Raw genomic sequence first — 25,000 nt, 5'->3', positions numbered from 1 at the left:
CAGGAAATCACACAGATGGAGAGATGACTAGTTTTACCAAGTTTACCATGCACTTATTCTTTCAATGGTGAAAAAGAGAGCATTTTATGTTTTCTTCTTTTTTTGCCTTTTTGTTGCTTTTTTAATAAGAAAAGAGGTTTGAATGAAATTGAACAAACTGGCTGCAGCGTGGTAAAGATGCAAAGGTATGAATTTTCACTTAGAAACCATAAAGAAGCCCCCAGTTAACATCCTTAACTCATCTCATCATTTAAAGACTCCACTGGTCATGACTTAACCTTAGTGGTCACTGACCTAACTACTGACTCTGACACAGATTATGCTGGTAGCCATTTGAGGCGGCCTAGTGGAGCTTTTGTGGGCTTATAACATCAAAGTCTGCACAATAGGCTGACTGTTTAAATAAGATGACCCGGGAGGGATTAACAGGATGTTTAGAATCGAGGCAAACCACATCTAACAGAGCAATAAAACTAATCAGTGGAACTCTTCACTTGATTTCTGGGGCAAAATTAAAGATTAAAGTAAATACATAGAATGATTACAATTAGAATTATTCTAATTATACATAGAATAAAACTCAAAAACAAAAAACTACCTTGAAAATTGGTAAGCCTTATTCCCAGTTACAGAGAAAATGTTATAATACTGTAAAAGTAGGCCTTACATTCACTTTTTTCCATTTCATTCATTATTTCAATAACACCAAATTACATGATAAGCAACAGCATTTAAACAGCCATGTAGAGCCACAGGCCCTGAGGATTTGGGCCACAGTCCTAAGTCTGAAGTGTGGGAAATCAGTGTCTCCAACTGATTTGGCACTGATAACATTCCTTAACCGACTGCATTGTCGCAACAGCTTGCTAGGTCATGCTCAATTCCTTCAAGTAACCCAGCTGAGACTGTTGAAGCAATGTAGTGAAACATTTTCTCGCTAGACTTTTCTAATTTGCCTTGGCACTACAATTGCTGACAGTTAAGAACTGACATTTTGCTTTCAGGCAATACCTTCAACAGACTTAAGCAGAAAACTTTAACTTTAAGTATCTGCTGCACAAGTACAGCCAAAGAACTGCACACAGCTTGTGTGTACAATGTCTGTACTGATTTGTACTATAATCACATTGTTGTGGGGAATTCCAGCAGAAACCACAACACTGTCCATCTTGACATCAGAAATGTCATTATCACCCAACAACTAAAGATAAGTGACATGATGTGGTATGAAATGTGAGACAGTGTCAACCTTTTTCAATAGATTCAATTAATTTAAACATGGCAGATAAAGTTTCACCTTGCCAGACTTTGGATTAACCATTGTCTGAGGATTTGCAAGGGTGATCAGAGCATTAAAGAATTCTATGCAAGGTCGTATTGGGGACAATATTTTCACATTTTTATGCCCATCTTTGCTCTTAAAAAAACCTCTCAATTGGCAGAGTTGGCAACAAAAACACAAGCCAACAAGGCCAAAAAAAAAACTATTCATAAATTCATCTGCATCTCAATATCACAAGATTTACAAGACAACTATATCCAATTAAATCTAACAAAAAACGATAACCAGCCATAGCCTGATCTCAATTCATGTTAAGACCTTGTGTATATAGATTTAGTCATTGTATTTAGATCCAGTTGGAGGTCAATTTAAGCTTTGCATCCTCTCACTTTCACAGTATTTTGCCTTTGAAAACCAAACAGAGTGGGTTGGATTAGAGATTAGGATTACTGGTACATGGACTATTGGCATCTAGCCTCTGATATGGACTGCAAACCCTTGTTCATGTTGTTTGACATTGGCAAATCTACCATGTGACATGCAACTAGCGCAAACTGATGAGTGGTCAAGAGATGGTCCAAGACTGAGTGCATGTGCATTAATATAATATTTGCTTACTGGAACAATGCGTCACAATTTCCACCTGCTTCTCCAACTTTCCACAAATAATATGGTCACTACACATGCTCTGAAGCACTGCTTTCCAAAAGTATGGGGCTCACACTGAATCTTTTTTCTTTTTTTTTTTTCTTAAATTGACCCTTTATCTTTCTTTCATAGTTTGTACTCCCTGACACCTACTCTTCAACTTTCCTTTTATCTCATCAGATTCAAAGGAAGTCTAAATCATACCCTTTGACTTGAAGTTATGATAAAATAGGATGAGTTTGTAAACAGATGTGATGAACTCATGCCAATTGCCAAGCAGTAAACACAGACTGAACAGGAGATAAGACTTCACCACATGTGACTTGGCTCTAATTGCCTTCACAGCTCTCTGACTAAAGCTTCCAAATCTTTCTTGTAGGCATTAAAGCAATGCAGTAAGCTGCTTTGTGTAGGGTTGTTCTCTGGGGACACCTTAGTTGAGCTGAGGCTGATATATGAGGATCAACTTCAACATTGTTGAGATAAAAGGGGCAAGGTAAATAAAATGAATTATTCATCAGATTAAGAATGAGAGCCAGATAGTTGGCTTTCTGATAACTTTGCTCATGTCTCTGCATATTTACAGAACCCTCTCTGCTCTCTGACATCTGGCCGTGGGTCATGATACCACCACATCACAGGAAGTCACGCATAGACATTTGAAAATCCAGCTTTGTTTAAACCGCCTCCAAGTCTTCATGTGCTTTTGTTGACACACTGAATTATGTGTGTGAGTAACAGCCACTGTTTTAATGCAGACCACACCAGCACAGGCGCAAGGTAGCAATGGGAAAAGTTTTCCTCTTTACACAGTATCAGTCTGAACAACACAAGAATGTGTTCCTTCAAGTTATTCATAATGACTTGACAAATATCAATAGATCCAATTTCACATCAATAAGATAACCTTACTGACACTGTTGAACAACCTTAAGTTTTGATTGAGGAAAATTGTAGGAAGTGATTTCTAACTTTGCAGCTCCTTCAGCAGTAAGAAATCTTACCTGATAGTAGTCTTTAATCTGCCTGATGAGTATAGAGAGGTTCTGTATGCGTAGTGTGGGGTCGTTGTTGACTTTCTTGTTCGTCCTCTGCACAGTGGCTTTGGGGTTTCTGTGGGAGAAGGGAGAAAGATGGAACATTGTTATTTCATCATATTTGCAGGAAAGTCACATTTCACTTGAAGCAACACTTCAATAATAATGTTCTTAAGTGTGTCTTGGTTGTTTCCTTGTTTCGGTTTGACAGCATTGCGCATCAATATGAAGGAACGTGTGTTTGGCTAAAGACATTCACAGCATAGTGACGATGGACCAACATTTATGTAGGGTCAGTCCCATGTGAATGTTAAAGAAAACATGCATTAAAAGACTGCACATAAGAAATGTCCACCCTTACAGCTGAATGCACCACTGTTTCAGACAGTAAAAAATCAATTTGAACTTCTTTATGAAGCACTTTTAGGCTAAACTGTATAAGATTTCACACTTGCAGTAAACTCCTTAAAAACATAATATTTTCAGGAGGAGCTGTATGGGTGAAGGAAAACGCCACATTTTTCACTCTGACTTTATAAGGAGCCAGACTCCTAGTATTTTTTCTGTAGAAAGTGGAAGTGAGCCGATATGAGAACGCAGCAGGATATTGTCCAGAGAATTCACCTCTAGGGAGTGGGGGGGGGGACGACACATATCCTGTGACCGGTGCAAGGTGCATAGACCCCTACGATCTCCATGCACACAATAAGTGGGCTGCATTATGTTTTCCAATATGTTCTTCTGCACACTTTTATTCATATCATAATTCTGTTGAACTACAAGGCAAATATTCTAATTATAGCGTCGTATAACACAAACTGTTGCTTCGTTCCACCCCTTCTGCATCGTGATTTTTACGTCATGTCTTGCCTTAAGAGACCCCTCTTCTCCTGTCCTGTCCGACAGTGATAGTCTCCTGCTGTGTGGTGCACATGTGAACAGCCAGGTAAGGATCATTTCAGGAGCAGTGCTTACAAGAGGCCCTCTTTAATTTAATACAAACAAGGATATTTTTAAAATTAGTAGTAGAGTGAACAGTTGTTTAGGCTCCTCTATGAGATGAAGTATTTCAACAACTCCCTGTCCTCTAACTGTGGCAACCATGTCTTTTTTATCTCTCTCAATCAAAGAGTAGTGTCTTAATGTTCATGCAGAACAGAGAGCCAGTGTTGTTATCTGTGCTGCCCAAGGAGCATGAAAAGCAACATGCACAACGACTGATGTTATCACGGGTGTCAACATGTTTAAGTGAGGCTCATAGACATTCCACAAACTCACACAGTACCACCTCCCCAGCCACTGTTATCTACGGAACCACCGTTTGCATATCAAAAGAAATTGCCTGTATAATACCAAACCTCTTACATCTAAAACTTGTTTTCGATTCAAATTTACTGAAAGGATTAGTAATATAATTCATTAAAGCCCAAAAGATAAGCTTCCAGGTAATTTGTTTCTGTTTTTCCTTTCTCTTTGGAATGCTTAACATCCCAACTACTTGCCAGGCCTAGTGTCAGTACTCATCAGCAATTCATGTATTTATCAGCTAATTACTTTCCTACGTGTTGACTGTAAGTTGGGGCTTCTTAATCGCTACCTTTGATAATAGGAGCAGAAGCGAATAAAGCTTGTTGAAATGGCAGTGTTTCTTTAAGGAGAATTTAGAAGTTAAAACACTCATTCTATTCAAGGCATGGGCCTTAATGTGGTATACACATTTTCCCTCCCTGAGTGAAAAAAATCTTCTTCACTTCCCACTTCACAGAACATAAGTGGCAACAAAGCAGCAAATCTAGAGCTGATATAGTTTCAGTAAGAAGCAAAGGGAGACTTTGAAAAGGTTGACACTTACAGCCATGCTTCCCTGACACATTATCTATGTAAGGTAGATGGGATTTGGCACTAAAAATAAATCTCACAATTTTACTTTGGACTCGTTTCATATGAGAGCATCCAAATACCAGCTCAGCATAATTGCGGAACTTTGAACTTAGCCTATCTTGCAGGTTAAATATATTTTTTTCACCTGCCCATTGCTTGAAACTGGCAGCAGAGGAGAGAAATTTAGGGCCCACTCATGCCAGGTACATGTATATCATATATTCATAAGGACGGTAGAAAATGTATTTATAAAATAATTAGAAAGTAAATTTGCTTTGGCGAATTGCTAGGAGAATGTTTTGACAGTGTCATCTTTCATCTGCCATGCATAGAGCCCAAGAGAGAAAAATAGTAAAAATCCACTCAGCCGCTTCCTAAAAAAAACCCTCCTGTAATTAATTAATGATACCTTTGCCCTGGGATTGTCTGGGAAAACAACACTACTCATGTACTTGAGATTTTAGAGCCTTACATCAACTCTGTCTAAGAGCAGTATTGTTTTCATAATATGCAACTCAGACTTCAAAGCATGTACGTAGCATGACCTATATATGAGGGTCAACATGCCGTGAGTTTGGGGGAGGAGGAGGGTCCTGGCTGCTTATGAATGTATGCATGCATGCATGTAGTGTGTAGCACATGTGAAGTCATGCATGTGTCTGCATCTGTGCTCTTGAAGGCACAGCCCTGTCTGTGTCTGTATGGGCCAACAGCCCAATAAAATTCATCTTGAAATGTCACAAAGACTGTAAATAATCCAGATTTTTTAAATCTGTTTTGTTCCGTTTGAAATCAGAATTTAAAGGATTTTTTTTAGGACTGGATACTTTTGATCAAAGGGGACGTCTGGTTAAATGAAATCTCCCTTATCACACTATGCTGCTGCTGTTTCTTCTTTAAAAAAAAAATTCAAATCAATTTATTTTAAAACCACACATTTTAATAAAGCACGTAAATGATTATGTTACACAAAGAAAAAGGCAGAATGCTTGTGTCTTAATTAACCGGCTGAAGTGTGGACTTGGCAATTAGTCTTTTGATCAGCTTAGCCCTGACACACAAACACACACACACAAACACACGCACACACACACACACAAAATCATGCTAATCAGAAGGACAGAGGATTCTTTTAATATGGGTCTAAATGAACAGTCATGTGACATTCCTGCCCCCCACCCCATCCCCCTCCACACACATTTAGCCTCTTTTGAGGTCCATAGTAGGGGGTCTATTTAACCCATTAATTAAAAAGCACAGATGAGGCTGTAATCCTGTCAGGGTGAGGATGGTGATACAGTGAATGAAGGGTGTGTTTTTAACGGAAAAAAGGAGGCTGAAAGAGAGAAAATCTGCAAAGAAAGGGTTCATTCCATTCACACATTCCATCACCACCAGTCGGCCAAGAACAAATGCGGCCAAAACAGCATGACCACAACAACACCATAACATCCACCCCTAGATTCTCTGTCTGTTTCTTTGACTTCCCCGTACAAGCACACGACGGGTTGACTCCCCCTGTGGATCAGTGCGTGAATAAATACAGCTACTTAAAATGGCAACCTGGGTCAAAAGTCCAACTTATTGACTCCCTCCCAATTCCTGCTGATATGGTAAACCTAAGACTTTAAACAAATAGATTAGGATGAACATGCAGACTGATGGGGAGCAAGCTCGCCAGACAGCCAGTCAATAAGCCGGTCTGTTGGTGCTGTTGATGGCCACTGCAGCCTTATGTAGAGCCTGGGGCCATTGGGCTTTCTCCTCTCTACTCCTGGCTTTGATTGGCTGGGTAACTTGGAGAGTAGTGTTAACCTATATATGACATGCTTCATTACAGTCAGCATGGGCAGCCAGGCAGGCAGGCACATGCTCATACACACACACACACACACACACACACACACACTTGAAGTAGGCTAAATTGCAAACACACCAAAACAAAAAAAGAGGGCTGCATTTGGCCACGTGTTGGGCATGGAGCTTATGAGCTGCACAGTCAAAACACAGCAGGGGAGTGTGTGTTTGCATCGTTGTTAGTGAAAAACATTGGAAGCCAAACAGCTAACAGTAATACCAATCTGGGGGATGAGCACTTATTAGCAGCCTTGCTAAGGTTAACAGTTCAGTTCAGGATATGTTTGTGGGTCAATCCCTGAAACCTTCTCATTATCAACTAATTCTGCACCATGTAGTCAGCTTATGAACAAAACAGATGTACCGGTTAAGTTTGTCAAAATACCCCAAAAAAGTATGTCTTAATACACCGTATATGTATTATCTATCTAAGTCTATGTGTACAGTATATACACCTCATACAATACCAGGATTAAAGCCAGTTTAATTACTCACATGCCTTGTAGAGACACAGCTAGCCCAAGATATAGTTTGTAATGTTCCCTATCAGCCAACACATAACTGGGGGATATAACTTGGAAAATAAGTCCCACTCTGAATGATAATTCAACAAAACATGAGTGAATACATGAAAATAAAAATTCAGGAGAGCAACTGGTCATTTCGCTCTGTAAATCAAATAATGAGATTTAAATGTTTGTCTGACACTTGCAATACTTGGAACTCTGCCTTGATCTCATTATCGTGGAATCTTGTTATACTGAATTACATTTTAACACACTGACCGTGTTCTTAAATGGAAGCTTGTGAGTGCAGTAAGTGCATTTTATATTAGCATAGCACACAACAAAATGTGTGTTTGTAAAACATTGGACACACAGCATCAAGTATCAGTTTGCATCAGTTTACTGGGATATTACATGCACGTCAGTATTGCACGTATTTCAATTGTTTGATATTTTGCCATCATGCAAACCTAAGGCTCCGGTTGACTGCATCCCCATTCCTCCCCATCAGACCTCCTCCATCCGTGGGAACTTCAGTATACAAGCAAACCAATATAATTCTGACCATGGGCATGGTGATATTATCAGCCTATTTCCTTGTCTTGGCTTTTCATGTGCTTGTTTCTCTCCTGTCTTTGTCTCTCTGTTTCCACAGGGCCTCTTCCCATTCCTCTCCTCTGCCACTGTATCCATGGGACTGTAGTTAAACTCATTCCTGCTGACTACATGGGATCAGATTTGTTGCCTTACTAGACTGACAGACCATAATAACAAGCTAAAATGCAATTAAACGTAATTCCTTCATTTGGACAATTTAGTAACCCAACACTATCAGGTGTTTTTTTTTTTTTAATTTTACTAAAATTCTATCACTGGTCACAGATGAATTATATTAGTTTTTTAATCTCAATGTAAAGTTGCTGTTAAACTCTTTGTGCAGATGTTTCAGAGCAAAAGTCTTGCAGAAACAGAAGGGATTGTGTCCCCTGAGTCACTGAAGGGCCTAAGTTTTTTTTCAGTTGGCATTAACATCAATCAGTAACAGCAAATTACCATAAGACGGGGTCTGATCAATCAAATTTGGTCTAGTATAATCAAATCTAATGCTGGGGGGAATTCGATAACATCTGTTTGTAACAAAATCTAATTTAAATAAAGCATTTTCTCTCTTAAATTAAAATAAACATATTAGTCAAAGCTATTCAATTTTTTTAAGTATAGTAATGCCTTTTGACATGCTGTTGAACTCACAGATTGAGCATCAGTACAACCCAAAGGCGAGGTAAACTTATTTTAAGATGTGTTTTACTGAACTAATAATAAATTCAGTACGAGTGGTAAGTTAGATGCTAGCTCTTCTGTTTGGCAACAACGTCTGAATATGGTGCAGTTCAGATATTCTGACAAATACATTACTTTGAATGCTGACCACCTCAAAGACAGATTGACTGTGAATTGCCAGAAAAAACTGACAACGTGTGTTTAAAATCCTACAAAGGTCCCCGTGGGCATTACCATGTTCCTGGTTGTGGGATTTTGAGAGCCTCACATTAACACAGCCCTGTTAAAAGTTTTGTCCTCTCAAGGTCACAGCTGCTGTTTCCTGTTTGACTCGATACACATCCTCCTGCTTGACAGACACAGAGAGCGTGGCATGGCATAAAGAAGACTATGAGAGGTGCCAGATTCATTCCACACTTTGATGTGGAAGGGTTGGGACACCAAGGTCCAGGCAGCAGCAGTGGTAGGCCCAAACAGGCTGACAACCCAACAGCAGCTCTGCTTTCTCCTTTCTTTGGTGCAGCTGGAATCCAAACTATGTCTACTGTAACGAGCCCCAGAGAAAATCAACAAAGGCTCCAACATGCTGCTCAAAGAAAACAGAGGAGGGCAAGAGGAGCGGGAGAGGTTAGGCACGGACAGAAAAAAGGACACAGATGAAGATTTTCTTTAAAGTGGAACAAGGAAAAGGAGAAAGAGGATAAAAAGCAAGAGGAGCAGAAGCAAGCAGTGGGTGATCAAACATGATGAAACAATGAACATGTTAACAGAAAAGGATGAGGGGTAAAGATGAAGGTATAGACAAGAACTGAAGAGGCAGAGAAATTTCAAATCCTCAATTTCAAATTTCAAATGACGGGAATGTTTAAATAGTTAGAAAAAAGGAGTTGAATAATTTTCCTTTGGCCATCCGTGGTAACGGAAATGCTGACATATCAAAACTTCCTCGGTCTTACTCTTTTATGAGCATACCAAATATCTTTGAGTTTAATCTGTTATGATCAATTACATCATATGGTAGCTTGAATCTTTGTTTAGTTCAAAGGTACTGCATGCATACTGGCCTTTAATTCTGAATGCTTCCCCCTTGTTAACAAAGAAGCTTCTAAAACCTCTAGGAATCCTAAACTTTCAAAAAAAATAAGTAAAAAAAACATATAAAAGTGAGATCAAAATAGAAAACCAAAAGAAGTGCTGACCACACTGTTTCTTTGTATGTTGCCATTTCTAGATATCACCTTTAATAACAAATTGTTGGAAGACAGTCATCTAACCTCTACTGAATACTCTACTGGACCAAGTGAACCATGAAAAGTAGCATGAGCATAATAAAGCCTCCATGTGTTACTATAACAAAAACAGAGAATCTAATGATGGATCTGATAGTCTCAAACAAAAGAAACCCATATCAACAAAAGAAACCCATATCAACAAAAGACCAACTGAGTCCAGGGCTTAAACTAACACAACCCATTCAGCCCACTGATGTCCTCTTGTCCAAACGTATCTCAAAAGGCTATTGGTTGAATTCTAAGTGACTGTGGGTATATGTGGTGCGTTGAAAAGCCAATTCTGGCAGTAAAGGAAGTGATGACAGGTAGTGAGGACTACATCCTGTGTATGTGAGCCTACACTGTGAATTTACTGTAACGTAGCCTTGTGGCAGAGAAAAAAATACTTTTTCAGGGTTTAAGCTGAGTCCAACAACTATTCAATGCAAAAAAGTTTAAGCCAAGTTATCAACAAATATAAACACAATTTAGGACCCCAATTAGCACGATAAATGTTAAGTAAAAGCTAATAAGACATTAAATCCCTTTATTTAATCCTAAAAGAGTGTCTCTCACATGCATAAATCTGTCCCAGCTCCTTGTAAAGGACAGACTGACCAGTTTAAAACCCAGGCCAACCAGTCAGCATGGGTCTGTAGGATTGGCAGCAAAACGGACAATTCGACAGCACAGTTGTCACTCTGACAGAAATTTAATTGGCTCATTCTTGCTGAGCGGGAAAACTAATTGGTTTGACAGTGCGGAGGAGGGCAATCTAATTGGCTCGGTAATGTCAGTCACAAGAGGGCAAAGGAGGGAGGTGATGTGGTGCCATCTGGGTGTCAGCAAACCGTTAGATAATCCCAGGTTCTCTCTCCTTCTTTCACCCATGGTGTCCTGATGACAACTGCTGCCAGCCTGTCTGCCATGTGTACAATGAGGCCATACAGAGACATCCACACAGAAACATCACAGCTTTAAGTACAACAGCTGACACCACCAGTAGATATGTTAAAGCTCAAGTTTCTTCAGAGAGTACAGTAAGCAGGTGTTTGCCGGCTTTAATCTACTGATGTGCAGGTTCTAGCATGTGTTTTCTGGTTTAGCATTTTCTGCATTGTCTCTGTTGTTAAACTTAAGTTTTTTTGAGTGTAAAGTGAGCTACATTTTGCTGGAGGTGAACACCAACAGAAGTCAGTACAATTTATTACAAGCAGCCTGCACAGAAAGGGTGGAAAGAAATGTAAAGTTGACGTGTTTGTCGATGATACAGATTCAAATGGAATGAATAAACCTTGACAGGAGTAACCTGTTTCAACTATTATTTCATTATTTTAATACTGAACCAAGTCACATTCAGAACCAAAATGCACCATTCCCTGCAAAAGCTTCAAAATTAACATTTATGAGCTGTGATATGCATTTAAGATGATGATAGTCTATTTTAGTTCTGTTAAGCTTAGAGAGGCAGACAAAGAGCAGTCTCACTAACACAACATCTGACCAATACTGTAGGCCTTCTGTGTGGGAGGGTGGCTGGGCAAGACAACTACCAACAGCTGCCTCGGTCTAAAACAAAATGCACAGAAGAAAACACCCCAGATACACATACTCCCACACAGAAACAGAAGCCCTCAAGAAAAGTGCACACACACATAGACACACAGTGTTGGCTGTGACTGGCAATCCCCAACATCCGGTGTCAAGCGATTGCTAAGCCAGTTCATTTCAGCTTAACACTGGCTCCTCTCTGCAGAAGCACACAACCGACCACAGAAAATTCCTATCCAGTTCATTCCATGTATTTAGAGACTGAATTTTTACTTAGTACCTAGTCGTCAAACATCTCAGTCTCTGCAAACCAAGGCTTGACCTCGACTTTTGTGTTCAATCCTCTGGCTCATTCTTCCACATCTTCCCTGTCATGTTTAAGGATTTTGGCAAATCATTTTCAGTCTTACTCACTCCTAAAACCCCTCCCCCTCTTATCCTTCTGGTTGCTTTCCAGTATTCAATGTCCCATAGGGAAAGAAGCTCTAAAAATACTGTCAGATTGTTCATGGTTTTGCAGGGACTGTGTGAGGAAAATAGAAGACACCTAAGCTGTCCAAACCTGCTTTGACCTCCCTAAATGTCTGTCTTTTTTTTTTTTTTTTAAAGGACTCCTCTGAGAATTTCAATGCGATGCAGCCTGGAGGACTAGGAAGAAAAACAAGCATGGAAGTAGAGGCGGAAGTGGTAGCTGAAACATGAAGGTAGGCAGCTTAGTACGGTGATGCAGCAAAGCAGTATGAGGTCAGAGTGGGGGGGGGAAGAGGACAACAAACCAAGACAGGAAACAGAAAGTCAGGATTAATCAGCTCCTCATGCAACACAGAAGCAGATGAACCCTTTTTAAAAGGAGTAACATAAAGAAACTGCACAGATAGAAGAGCAAAGATAGCCTTATACAGAAGACAAACCACACCGTATTCCTCCTACTGACAAATCCTACCACAGAATGAAAGAACTATTTAAGTTGCTTCATGAAAACGCAACACATAATCCTCAGTTAAGCACTGCTTCACAGGCGAAACGAAGGGGTAAATGCTGACAGTGGAGAGTGTGGCATTAGCGGAATATTAAAAATTGCCCTACAAGCGGGAAGTGGAAGCTTTAAGCCAGACAAAGGAATGGAAAGCCATCTTCTGACATACTGTATGTCAGGAGGAGACTGGAAAGATTTGACATATCATGCCTCATCTCCTCCAAAAAAACACTCTGCCAAAACATCCACTTCCCTTTTATTTCAGTATAAACAAACATATATAAGTGAAGGATCTGCACTGCAGGATAAGGCTTCTTTGGCTACTCCGGTGTAGTCCAGAGCACAGCAGGGAAACGTGAGCTTTGTAGCTTCCAGGGGCGGGGTGTCTCACAGTCTGCTGCAGATGACAGTGTAGGGGTGACTGGGGGGGGGGGGACAGTGCAACTGAAAGCTGTCGAGCTGCCTCCTTGCAGCCACTGATGCTTGTGGTCGTCGGCAGAACCACATAGCTAAAAGGGATCCTAACAATAACTGTCTGCAGAGATATCTGTGACCCATCACTGCCCCCAATACATGGTCCCTTTGTGCTTAGCCTACATTCACTCCAGCAGGCAATTTGTGAGTTTGATAGAGACTAGGGACAAAAACGAAATATAGGCTAAAGTACAATCATTGAGTATTGCATTTAGGTGCGTTTGATGTACAAAAAGGTCCACATGCCCTCAATAGGACAATACACTACAGTGGTACAGGCAAGAAACAGTCTGGTGTGTCTGCAACAATTTTGAAGTGGGCTACTTACATCTCAAGCATGATCTCATTCAGGTAAATCCCATCCACCAATTCAACATATTCCGATAGTTTGGAGCCATCGGTCACTGTCGTCTGCCCGACAGTCTTCACCTGAAAATAAAATGGAATAATGCAAACAGGCGTAAACTCTTACAGGAGATGCCTTCACAGGCCACGGGGTGTTTAATTAGGCAGCTTAAGCCACATTTTGAATAGTTAATTAGCAAGGGGCGCTTACCCAGCAGACCAGAGGCGTGAGCATAAACTGCTCCAGCAAAGGGGTGAAAACCTCACTTTCCATATTTTCCAGGGCAACTGGGGCGCCGTTTATTTCAGCAGATGTGGAAGAAGAGGAAAAAAAAGAACCACAGTGCACTCCTTTTGGAGAAATGTGTGTTTGTTTAGGCTCCACTCATGTATTTGATTCAATTAAATCGACGCTCATTTTGGCTAGAGGCCACTGTGTAACACGTCCGGGTTTTTTAAAAGATAATCCACAATCTTCTCGAGACCCTGGTTCAAGATCCCAAAGGCTGGGGCTTGGCTACCTCAGGATAAAAGACAAGGAATTACATTTTGTTTAAAAAAAAAAATGTATCTCCGGTTAGCTAGCAATCTACAGAAGCGAGGATACACAGACTACATGAAACATGAGTCAGGTATGCTTTTTTTTTTATGCTAGCGGTCCACTCCTGGAAAATTAAGATGAGGAGAGGAATTTTTAACGGTAAAAAAAATTTACTCCGCCACGAAAAATAAAAAGGAAGTATCCAGTGCGAAAAAATCCAGATGTTTCAGGTCCTCGTTAAAAACAAAACGTAGGTTTACTCCTCTCAGTAATAGTGAAGTCATTTCTAACCGCTTACTTCTCAAAACCTCTGTCTACCTCCGTTCAAATGCAGAATTCAAATGAACAGGGAGCAGAGAGAGGATGACTGGAGGACACTTAGCACCGCCTCCTCTCTGCCTCTCATGTGCATCTCCCTCCGCCTCCTTGCTCTGAAAGGAAAAATAGGGCACTGACCAAAGCAGGACCCATCTCTCTCTTTAGATTTATTTTTAAAGGTCCCAGGGTCAATGATGATTCTAAGAAAACAATAGATTACTTGAGGAGTCATGGCGTTATAAAATGTAGGCTACAGAAAAAAGTGAAATGGTATGAACCTGAGTTGCAGCCATGTAGCTAATTCATTTGTTATGGCATGCTAAGAAAAGTCGTTATTTTAAACATGGATAGGCTATGGGGAAATATTGGGGATTCATACAAAGGCCTACCTTTGTTTGCATTTACTGCATTGGTACAGTAGTGCAGAAAGGCAAGTAGGTTGCTGACACCTGGTGGGTGTGTACAAAGAGACTGGTGTCAATTTACAGTAAGCTTAGTCTGTAAGCTTTATCCTAATAGAAGGTTAAAAAAGGCACTGAATTATCACACAAATTGCCTCTAGGTCTGCACTAACCCTAACCCTAATTTTTATTAGTGATTATATTGTTAATTAATTTCTCGATTTGTCATTATCCTACTTAGTTTGGCCTACAAATCACCAGAAAATGAAAATGTTGATAGATTTTTCCTGAAGCCAAAGCTAACATTCTCAGTTCTCTTGGTAATTTAATGGTGGAATTAGACCATTTTGCAGAAAAGATTACCCAAACAGATCATGAAAATATTTGACAATTCATTGAATGTTCATTTTATTGATTAAATTAATTACATCCTTAAAGCAGTAGGCTATATGACATCCATGTGACAAAACAGGAAAAATCTAGAAGTGTATCATTCAGGATATTAGGACTATATAAAAGAATCAGGCATACTGAGTTGACATTCAATGCAACTGTTTTGTTATTAATTTTCATTTATTTAATTGTATATACTTTATTAATCCCAGAAGGGGAAATTATTTTACACTCTGTTGTTCAACATGCTGCACACACATAGGCTGAATTACACACAGGCACAAATAGGATCCTCTGGACATGCACTAATGGAGAGATGGCAGAGTGAGGGGCTGCACATGAAAGAGAGCCAGAGCTGTTGGGGGTTCGATGCCTTGCTCAAGGGCACCTTGACAGTGCTCAGGAAGTGGCCTGGCACCTCTCAAGCTACCAGACCAATTCCAAACTTGGTCCGCACCGGGACTTAAACCATGACCCTCCAGTTCCCAACCCAAGTCAATACACACTAAACTACTGCCACCCTATATCAATAATAATATATTATTATGATTATTGATAATCCCGCCAAAAAACAGCTTTTTTTTTTGCATCATCAGTATGAAGATCTTCTTTTCTCTGATTTACAAAAATATATTTCTATTAGCTGAGGTTAAGGAAACGGTATCAGTGATTTCCAATCTTAAGACATTTTGTGGACTAAACAATAAATCAAGAATTAAGGTGACTGATTTATAGTGGGACAATAACCACTTCTTCTAAAAAATTCTAGAAAATTCTTCTAAATCTGTATCCTAAATGTAAAAAAGACAAATGTTCAAACCAACTGAACTCAGAATGTTGAATAACTGTTTGGGGAAGAAAACAACAGAACTTGTATTAACTGTGATAAATGCAGCTGCTGACAACAAATCTGGATCAGATAATGCATGATGAATTTCAGTTTATCCCTGAAACTACCACTTATTTTTAACACGCAGTATTTCTTTCTTGCTAAATCAGCACTTAGATAATGAACAAATGATACACCCTGACAGACCTGCACTCTTTCACTAGAGGTAGAAAACACCCAATCAACAACTGATGAATGGCTCTGATGGTGTGAATGGGGAGCAGAGGCAGAGTGGCCACAGAGCTAATTAAAAACACAATTGATTTGGGAACTGGCGACCTAGGTCCCCTCTCTGGTTAGAATGAATATATTCTTGTTTGTCGGGAATAAGCACACTCTCTTGGGTAAGCAGAGGCTCTCATTTGCATTTATCATAACGGTCGCTGTGGTTGGTGTTCCGCCTTGAGGCAATACAGTATGAGATCCTGAATAGACCTGTTGTGTCATGTTTTCTGCAAAACACGTTTGACGCACAAGAGGAGGTTAGAGCCTGTGTATCAGCCTCTTCAAAATCTAGGTTTTGCTGCTTAAAACTATTACACTATAAAAAGGGATGTCAATTTATTTTTTAGTGTAATACGTTTCATGTAGATACTGATTATCAAGTTTTGCTTTAATATAACAACTCAGTTTAGGCATAATGACATCTACCCTTTAGGAGTTCAAAATTGGTACTAGTCCCCTTTTTTCAATGTTTCAATACAATGTCAGACCATACCTTTGGTCACCTGTCTCGAAAGTTATAATTCTGGTTTGGTAAAAGGTCTGACATGATAATACTGCCAAAGTACAATTTATAGACTCTATGATCATAACTTTACAAAAGAATATGCAGTAATTATAACTAGTTAACTTGTTGTGGCAATTATGTAACATCATATATTTCAGTTTAAATTCCAGCCCTGGTGCCTTGATTCACTTTTTTAAATATTTAACTAGATTTAAGTTAAAGTTATTTTTCAACGCGGCTTGCATAAACTGACACCAGCCATTGTGCACTAGAACACAAACAAGCAAGAGGTTTTGTTATTTTGCTCATTAATAAACTTTTGATTTGTAGGAAGAAGAATGTGTTTTTGCTTTTCTCAGAGGTCACATATATTTCCACTTGAAGAAATTCTCCATAACAAACATTTCTAAATGTAAAACTAAGTAAAAGTATTGGACAAATTAGCATAGTTTTATTTAAAACTCAGCTAATTTGCCCCTTCAGGGCCATGTGTGAGTGTTTTTGTTCATTTAAATTACAGCGGTCTGTCAACATAAGCAAACAACGTCACTTCCATACAACATAACATCTTGATTCGAATGGTGCTACATTTCGATTGATTGAGATGTATACACATGACACCTTTTAAGTTATTCCCTTCTACTTCGAGGCAATGACATGAGCTTTTATAAAGCTTAAAAAATCGTTCATGTTAAATAACTCAAATGGACTGACTTTATGAGAAATAGATATCGTCTGTTGGACTGTGTTGCTCAGAGTAAGACTGATTGAGAAATTTGTTCTGGGGATTTAAACCCATTTTATACACAACTCACAACCTCAGTCAATTTCTGCCATAAACACCCCTCAAAAATCAATCAACTTTATATTTAGTAAGGATGATTTCCTTCCAAATCTACTTCAGATCAAATCACCTCAGCAGCTGATTTAACAGTGACGCAGATAAAGAAACCCTTTCATGGCTCATGTCTCGCCTGTTACCAACGCAGCAGCCCAAACACAATTTTGTTCCACACAATTACTGTGGGGGATTAGGTTGATGTTTTGTATAGCTCTGTGTGATTTTGTATTCATGTTAGTACTTACTGTGCAGGCGTTGGATTCATTAACCTTGGATTGAAAGGGGTGCTCCTGCCCGTTTCATTATTCATCTATTATTCATGATGCATTTAAGAAGTTTTCTGTCACAAAGCAGCATCCACCTCCACCACACACACACACACACACACACACACACACGCACACACACACGCACACACACACACACACACAGCTATGAAAGCACTCAAAAATATCCAGAGGAAACCCACCACCCGCCTCTTTTGGCTCAAACTCTACAGAACCAGCATACACATGGAAATGTGGCCTTAATCTAGCCCTGGGTTAAAAAAATTCCACTGGCTCCTTCTTTTAAATCCACAACGGAAAAAAAAATCTCTCTCTCTCTCTCTCTCTCAGGGTATCTTTGCAGCTCTTTATGATTATTCTTATAGGGTGACTGCAGTTTCCTGTTAGTAATTTCTTTGGAATTTACAAGTCACCACAAACATTTGTGACCTTGAATGCAGGGTGGGCTGACTAACGCATGAGAGAATTGTTTGAGCAGATACCATTTTCTCTTTCCTAAAGTAACATAACATCTTTATTGACTTCCCCTATAAGGTAATGACTATTAAGTTTTTCGAGATAAATAAATGTATATTTCCTTGTCCTCTTCAGAGATACATTCCTCTATGAAAGGTTGCAACATATTCTTTAGAAAGCACATGTTTTACAAATATAAATAAGTTATGTTGAACTGAAATTATATTAATAATGTCTAATTACCTAATTTTATATATTTAAGTCCAGTCTGTGTTATGTTACACTGACCCCGTGATTGACTTGCTGAATAAGAGTCAGGATGTAATCACAATAAATACTAAATACACTTTGGTTATCGTTGTTATCATGTATTATTGATTAGTTTTAATGCTAATCTGGTCATTAGGTGTAGAGAAGTCTTGCTTTTATCCAAACATTCCTAATGCAAACCAATTCTTGGCACTATTGGTAAGTGTTTTTAGTGGAGGGAAGTTCATATGGTCAAGTGGACTTTTTTAGTTTTTTTTAAGAATGGTGAGATTATCTCATGAAACTCCAACATATTTCCATGAAAGCAAACAAAGCACATCACCAATGACATAGATTAACAGACCTGCCTCTTTAGATTGACAAAATGATTCAAAGGTGTGACCTCTATCGTCACAGTAGAGGTCACTCTGGCCATCCACTTTGTCTCTGTCAGTGTCCATCCTGTGGTGCTGCTATAGGAAATCAATTCAAATATCCACCCTGAATGATTAAGACCCCTCTGGCTGAGTCAAGGCCCCATTGCATGAAAGTGTGATTCTGATGCATCCATTAATTCTTAATTAACAAAGGCTTTTCTTTAATGGAGAAGCATCAGATTATTTCTCCATGAAAGCAATGTGATTCTCTTTCACAACGGAAACACACAATGTTACTTCTACTGTCAGCAAACTGATAAAGATTTTTTTTATCAGCTTTAAACTTTGGTTAACAAGTATTGTAATATTTTGTACATCACATTTCAGATTTGTTCAGGCCTTCCATTGCTTTATCTTGATTTTTGAACACAATATGGGTCACATCACAGTCTGAGATTCTCAAGATGAGTTCTAATGACCGCTCTGGATTCAAGCCTTGAGACCAAAAAGTAATCAAGTCTTTGCACTTTAGGCCTAAAGACTTTAAATCACTTTATCAGCCCCCCTGTGAGAGAGGGGTTTTACATCAACAACCCTGCAGGGAGTTAATGTTTAGGAGTAATCACTGTGTTTGTTTCAGGAAATGATTCATTGTTGGACCAAATAAAAGAGTGAGTTTGAGTCAAGCTGTTCAAAATGTTCTTCCATTTAACATCAGTTTGTCATGCCTTTAACAGATGAGGTGTAGATAGGAGATGTACTCTGATTGTATTAATTAGAATGGCATCAGTTTGTTATTTTGCAAGTTCAGTTCAGTTTAGACAGTAACAAACTTGCCTTTTTAATTTTCATTCAGTTCTCATTTCAATTGCAGGCTACACACGAGCAATCATCAGACTGATCCTGTGACGTTAATCTATTATGGAAGCCTTACAAGACAATACTCACCTTTATTTTTTGGCAACATAATAACAGGCACATCATTTCCCCTGAGTAAATTAGGTAGTCCAATAGGGAAAGTTGTTAATAAAACTCATTTGAACCAGCCCATGACTCAGACCAGAAGGGTTTTTTGTTATAAAAAAATTATTTGCCAACTGTTGAAGTAGCAAACATTTTAATGTAAGATCGTTCCAAAAGCTAAAATTACGTTATACTTTGTTAAGAAAGAGCTAAAGCTAATGATGAGGATCTTCACCATGCACCTTAATGTAATTACCACGCTTGTGACAAAGGAAATCATGCCTACACAATGAATTATAAACTGTCTAAATGCTGACACCCTCAAGCTTTTGCATGTCAATATCAGTTGAGGAAGGAAAGATCAATTAACTGACTTTCCAGTGACTCATGGGTATGACAATGGTATTTTGCAAACATACATTTTTCAAGAAAAGATATTAAACTAATTCCAAAAATATGGCACAGGTTTCCACTGACAAAAGTCTGCTAAGTAAAGCTGTCACTGGATGTTTAGGGTGATAGACAATCTTTCTTTAAAGACACAGACGTATCTGGCTGCCAAATAGCCGGGGGAAAAAAGTTACCCCCTGCTGAAAATCCTACATAATCTGCTTATGTGCGTGTGTTTTCACGTGCGTAACAGAGATCAGTGAAGCGCTGATGCAGGCTTTAGCCCACTGTTGTCACCCCTTCAAACACTGCAGCATGAAAACTAAAAAAATACAACATTGACACTTTTGATATGATAACGCTACTCACAAACACCAACACCAAAGCTAGTATGAACTTTGACACTATTCATAAATGTTGGCAAAGATATGAAACCAAGGAAGAGGAACTCTGTTTACATTTGTATCACTTCATGGTCCATTACTTTGAAGACCACTTGCTATATGGTTAAAGTTCTGCACTTATTTCTCAAAGTACTTATCAATCATCAACAACAATTAATCAATCCAATGACATTGTATTTTTGTAAACAATTATCTCTGTAAGACAGTTGAGTACATAATGATTTCATAATGGCGGGATATACAGGTTGACACAGCATGGCTTATTGATTTCAACATTTGTTGATCAACATTTAAACAAGAATATTCTCTGCGAAGCCTCTCAAACACAAATCAACACAGCTTTCTCCTCTGAGTTGTTTATGGTCTTTGTAGCCTATACCACAAAACACAGACTGGACCATTACGCACTAATAGACCATGAATATATTTTGTAATAATGACCTCTCCCTTTGTCCTAGAGCCATAGAACAAGAATACTGGTAGAAACCCCTGTAATAATAGGAATGTGTAGTGCTTGTGTGTTTTTCCAGTGTGCCTGAGCTTATGTGGAAGCCTGTTATTGCTCCCTGTAATTAGCAAGAGTATGTATGTCTTTGCGTGTCAGTGTGCCTGTTTGTGTGTGTACCCAAGTGCGTGCATGTGCGAAAGTAATCCAGAGTGTTAGAGATTCTGTTAACACATTGGTTGCCATAACAACTGCAGCAGGCCCACTGATGGAGAGTGGGTTCAGTGACTGACTGGAGGGCTGTCTGACTGGAAAGCTTACCTCCAGGAGTCCAGACTAAGAAGGTCACTCATTTCCAGAGAGTTTGATACTGACACACAAGACCGCAGGAACACTGAGATTATATTTATCTAGTATTAACTGTGATTTGTTGTGTTTTTATTGTAAATTTCAAAATATATTATTTTCTATTCTATTCTAATGGCAGGGGGTTGGTAGATCAATCCACTACATTATAAACGTAGTATGATCTGAAAGATGCCCTTTGTGATACAAACCTGACACCTAGCGGTCATGTCTTTACATTGCATACAATGCTGCTGTTATAATAATCTGCACGTTGAGCCATTAGCAATGTCGGTACTAGAATGAAGCTTTAAAGGGCATACAGTTTTGTGTATAAAGTGTTTCATTATTCGTGTGCAATAATTAATTATTTGTATCTTTAGAAATGTAGGCCTACTTGAAATGACAAACACTAACATGCATATCGAGACGTTCATCCATGTGTGTCATTCATTATTTAGGCTACTGAAAGAACTGATGAGCTGAAGATGGAAGACAAAAAAATAAAAACGTAAAAGTTGAAAGCTAGATTTATAGGAGAAGATAACTTGGATGATCATTTTAGGGGATTATACTATTTAATGGGTACCTCCATGAGGTTTATTGCCATTTTCATATAATACGATTAATACAGGTAAACTGCTAATGTATCAGTATGTCGGATGTTATACATTCCCTCGGTTGGTTTTTATTTTTTTCCACGGTCTGTTTAATAGGGAACAAACCACACGACGTATTTTTGTAGGCCAACGCGGAAGTAACATCGCCATGGGGGTCTATCGAGTATTTTTTGCATTGGATTTTGGATTCATTGCAGAAAATTAACTCTGTGGCTGAACACACGTTGCTGCTGCGTGGGCGTTTTGTTCAGCAGGATAATCTTCACAAATGAAACACCATTTTCTTCTCATGTTCGAAGTTTCAATGCGGCCGACAGAAGTGGAAAAACTAACGTTACGCTATAGAGAACTACAACAGGGTCGGATGATTGTGACGTCACTACCGCTATGCGTCACACGACCTCCGATAAACTAATCCGCGTAGTTTAATAAATTGTTTATTAACCTAACATCTGCCTTAAAACCTAAAGATTAAACCTACAGGAGACACCACAGACTAGTGAGAGTTCCCGGCGTGATGACGTTTAATGTCCCCGACGACCACTGTAGTCTCTTTTAGCCACATCGTTAGCAACCGCCCTTTTGAAGACGGGTAAAAACTTAAAAATGGTGGGGGTATTACTTAAACGTTGTTTATGTGGTGTAACAAAACGCCAACAAGCTTTTGTTAACCACGGACCTTATTTCAGTTGTCTAACCACAAACCCATTAATAATTCCCGTGGACTTTTAGACGATAGGCCCCATGGCGCTCAAATGCTAACTTACTTCCGGGTTTTAGGACTCACACGTGGGGGGGCCAACATCTCTTAAGCTTTTGTTACCCACCGACCTTATTTCAAGGTGTCTTACCACTAACCCATTCATAATTTATGCTAAAATCTTTCCGGGTTGTTGCGCCATGAAGCCAAACTGATAAAGATTGATCAGAACATAAAGTACAAAACTATTCCCGGTTCCCCGTAATTACATTTTTCGATCGCTTTAACAAGATTAGTCAATTTTAAAGCACATTTAAAATGCAGATGTTGAGCACAGCAGACACCTTGGACAGCCTTCATGAACAGCTGGCCGGATGTGTAGTTCAAACAGTCTTCACAAAAGGTATTCACTCTTTTTTGGGGGGAAATTGAACACACACACGAGCCTCGGATAAACTTAGTTTTTAATAGTAAAAAAAGAATTCAGCATAAAATCCAACAAAAGCATATTTGATTAAACAGAGCCATTTTCTTCTTTCGGTTTAAAACCTGGCAAGACGAAGGCCAGTCACAAAGACTGGCCGGGGGGGGACAAACAAAACAAGCCCCATCGGATATTTCAATATTTAAAAAAAAAAGAGAGAAAAAAAGGGAATCAAAATCAGGAAACACTTCTAATCTAATGTGCTGGACAAAAGGAGGAAAAAAAGTCTACAGCAATGGTAGTGGCTGTTCAACGAAAAGTCCATGTGGAGAGCTGTTTGAGCCCCTCGCTGGGACTTGGAAGTTCTTGTCAGATTATTACACGGATGAAACAAACGACCTTTTGAGGAATCAAGATGTCCAATTAAGCAAGATAAGAGTCTTTTTTAAAGGAAGGGTTTGTTAATGAATTTTTTTTGAAGATGCTCGAGCAGAACTACAAAACTAAGGTCAGCAGTAACACGTGGACACTTTTCTTGAGGGGTGCATCTTTGAAATACAGCCAGCCACGTGATGATCTTGAATCGGGGAGATGTTTTACTCATAGCCATCATATTCCTCGCGGTAATTTCCATGACCCCTGTTATCTCTGTTGTATCCTCCTCCTCCTCCTCCTCCACTGTAGGATGATCCTCCTCGTCCACCTCGTCCACTCCTGTACCCGCTGCTGCCGCCGCCGCCGCCGCCACCATAACTCCTATCTCCTGAGTAGCCCCTGTCTTCGCCATAACCCCGGTCATAGCTTCTTTCCTGTCCACCTCGACCCCTGTGGCCGAATCTTCCACCACGTGGGCATGATCCTCCACCGCCGCCTCTCCGCGCACTCTTTCCAGCTGCATCCACACGAATACATCGGCCATCGAGACTCTTGCCGTTCATCGCTTCCATGGCGTCTTTCGCATCATCGACGTTGTCGTATTTCACAAAACCGAAACCGCGAGATCTTCCGGTCTCTTTGTCCCTGATCACGTCCACTTTTTCGATGGTTCCGTATTTGCAGAAGGCCTCGGCCACCCCGTCCTCGGTAGTGTCGAAGCTGAGCCCTCCAATGAATATTTTTCCTTCGTCCTCCATTTTCAACGTAGTTTTTCAGCGGGCTTCGGTTGCTGCTGAGCGGAGCTGTGCTGCAGGTCGGAATGAGTCGAGAACGCCTGGCCGCGAACCGTGGAACGGGGCGGTGTCGGATTAAAGGCGGGGCCGGATGTCCGACGCCTCCCCGTCACTCTTCTTATTGGATATCTCCGGGCGGCGTCATGAGAGCAACGCATCCGGGTACTTTGCTCAACAGATGCCGCCTTATTCCGGGTTAAATCATTTTTATCTGAATTAATGGCGGTTAATGGAAAAATCGGCGTCTTTACCGATTTAAAGGCTTAAAAATATGAAATGACGAGTGATGTAAACATTTAAAATAGGACATTTGTGAACAGAGATAACGGCATTATAAAATTATAAAATAAACACAAAGGTGTTCAGTCTCTCTCCGTCAAACTGGTTAAACGAGCGTTTAGTTTAGAGAAAAAAATGACATAAACACTGGGTTATCAGCTGATTTAGAAAATAATACCATACGTAAAGTCACCTGGATTATATTAAAACCTCTCATATTATTTATATATATTATATATAGTGATGAGTGGGGCAAGACGAGGAGGTGAGGTGTTACAGAACTTTTTATTTGACATGGATTTGGTGTAATGTTCCTTAGTTATGAGTCATAATATTTACAGTCTATGTACATAACACACAGAGCTCTTCTTTTTCCTATGTAGATTAAAACTGCTCCGACTGCTTTTATTCACGGCTCGCCAGAGCAAACACGCCCCGGCCCGTTTGGGTGAAAACAAGCCCTGACAATGTATCGGCGGTAGATTACAAAACACTTACGTCATTTTTTCCCCCGCTAAACTAAACGTCTGTAACCTCTCCATTACAGCTATGAACACTGTTATAAACTATTACAATAAAATATTATTTAAAAGTGAAGATCCGTCTCCTGTAACGCGGTTAACAATGACTCATCAGGTGTGTGATTTCAGTCTGATCACGTGTGCTCGTT

The 25,000-nt window shown here is 39.5% G+C and overlaps 2 protein-coding genes across 9 annotated transcripts in view; both read right to left on the bottom strand.

Moving 5' to 3' along the window:
- The window catches only part of LOC132975534 (girdin-like), a 64,688-nt gene extending 51,028 nt beyond the window's left edge, over positions 1-13,660 (bottom strand). For 5 of the 8 annotated variants that reach the window (XR_009673281.1, XM_061040130.1, XM_061040134.1 and 2 more), the window contains exons 1-3: positions 13,321-13,660; positions 13,093-13,193; positions 2,935-3,043 (exon numbers count right to left, since the gene is read on the bottom strand). Coding sequence is in view for 6 of the 8 variants with exons in the window: in XM_061040130.1 (XP_060896113.1) it covers positions 2,935-3,043; positions 13,093-13,193; positions 13,321-13,383 (273 nt within the window). In the remaining 2 variants the exon portion in view is untranslated. The remainder of the gene's footprint in view (positions 1-2,934; positions 3,044-13,092; positions 13,194-13,320) is intronic. The other 3 variants (XR_009673282.1, XM_061040131.1, XM_061040136.1) reach the window with 3 other exon arrangements.
- Positions 13,661-22,904: 9,244 nt separating this feature from the next.
- Positions 22,905-24,116, bottom strand: LOC132975533 (cold-inducible RNA-binding protein A-like). The gene has a single exon (XM_061040129.1). The coding sequence runs from the start codon at positions 24,013-24,015 to the stop codon at positions 23,479-23,481; it is 537 nt and encodes a 178-aa protein (XP_060896112.1). The 5' UTR covers positions 24,016-24,116; the 3' UTR covers positions 22,905-23,478.
- Between the last annotated feature and the right edge of the window lie 884 nt (positions 24,117-25,000).

The sequence above is a fragment of the Labrus mixtus genome, chromosome 6, assembly GCF_963584025.1.
Source record: "Labrus mixtus chromosome 6, fLabMix1.1, whole genome shotgun sequence".
In the NCBI taxonomy this organism is placed as follows: domain Eukaryota; kingdom Metazoa; phylum Chordata; class Actinopteri; order Labriformes; family Labridae; genus Labrus; species Labrus mixtus.
Note: the sequence above shows the minus strand (reverse complement) of the source record. Positions and strands in the feature narration are given on the sequence as shown.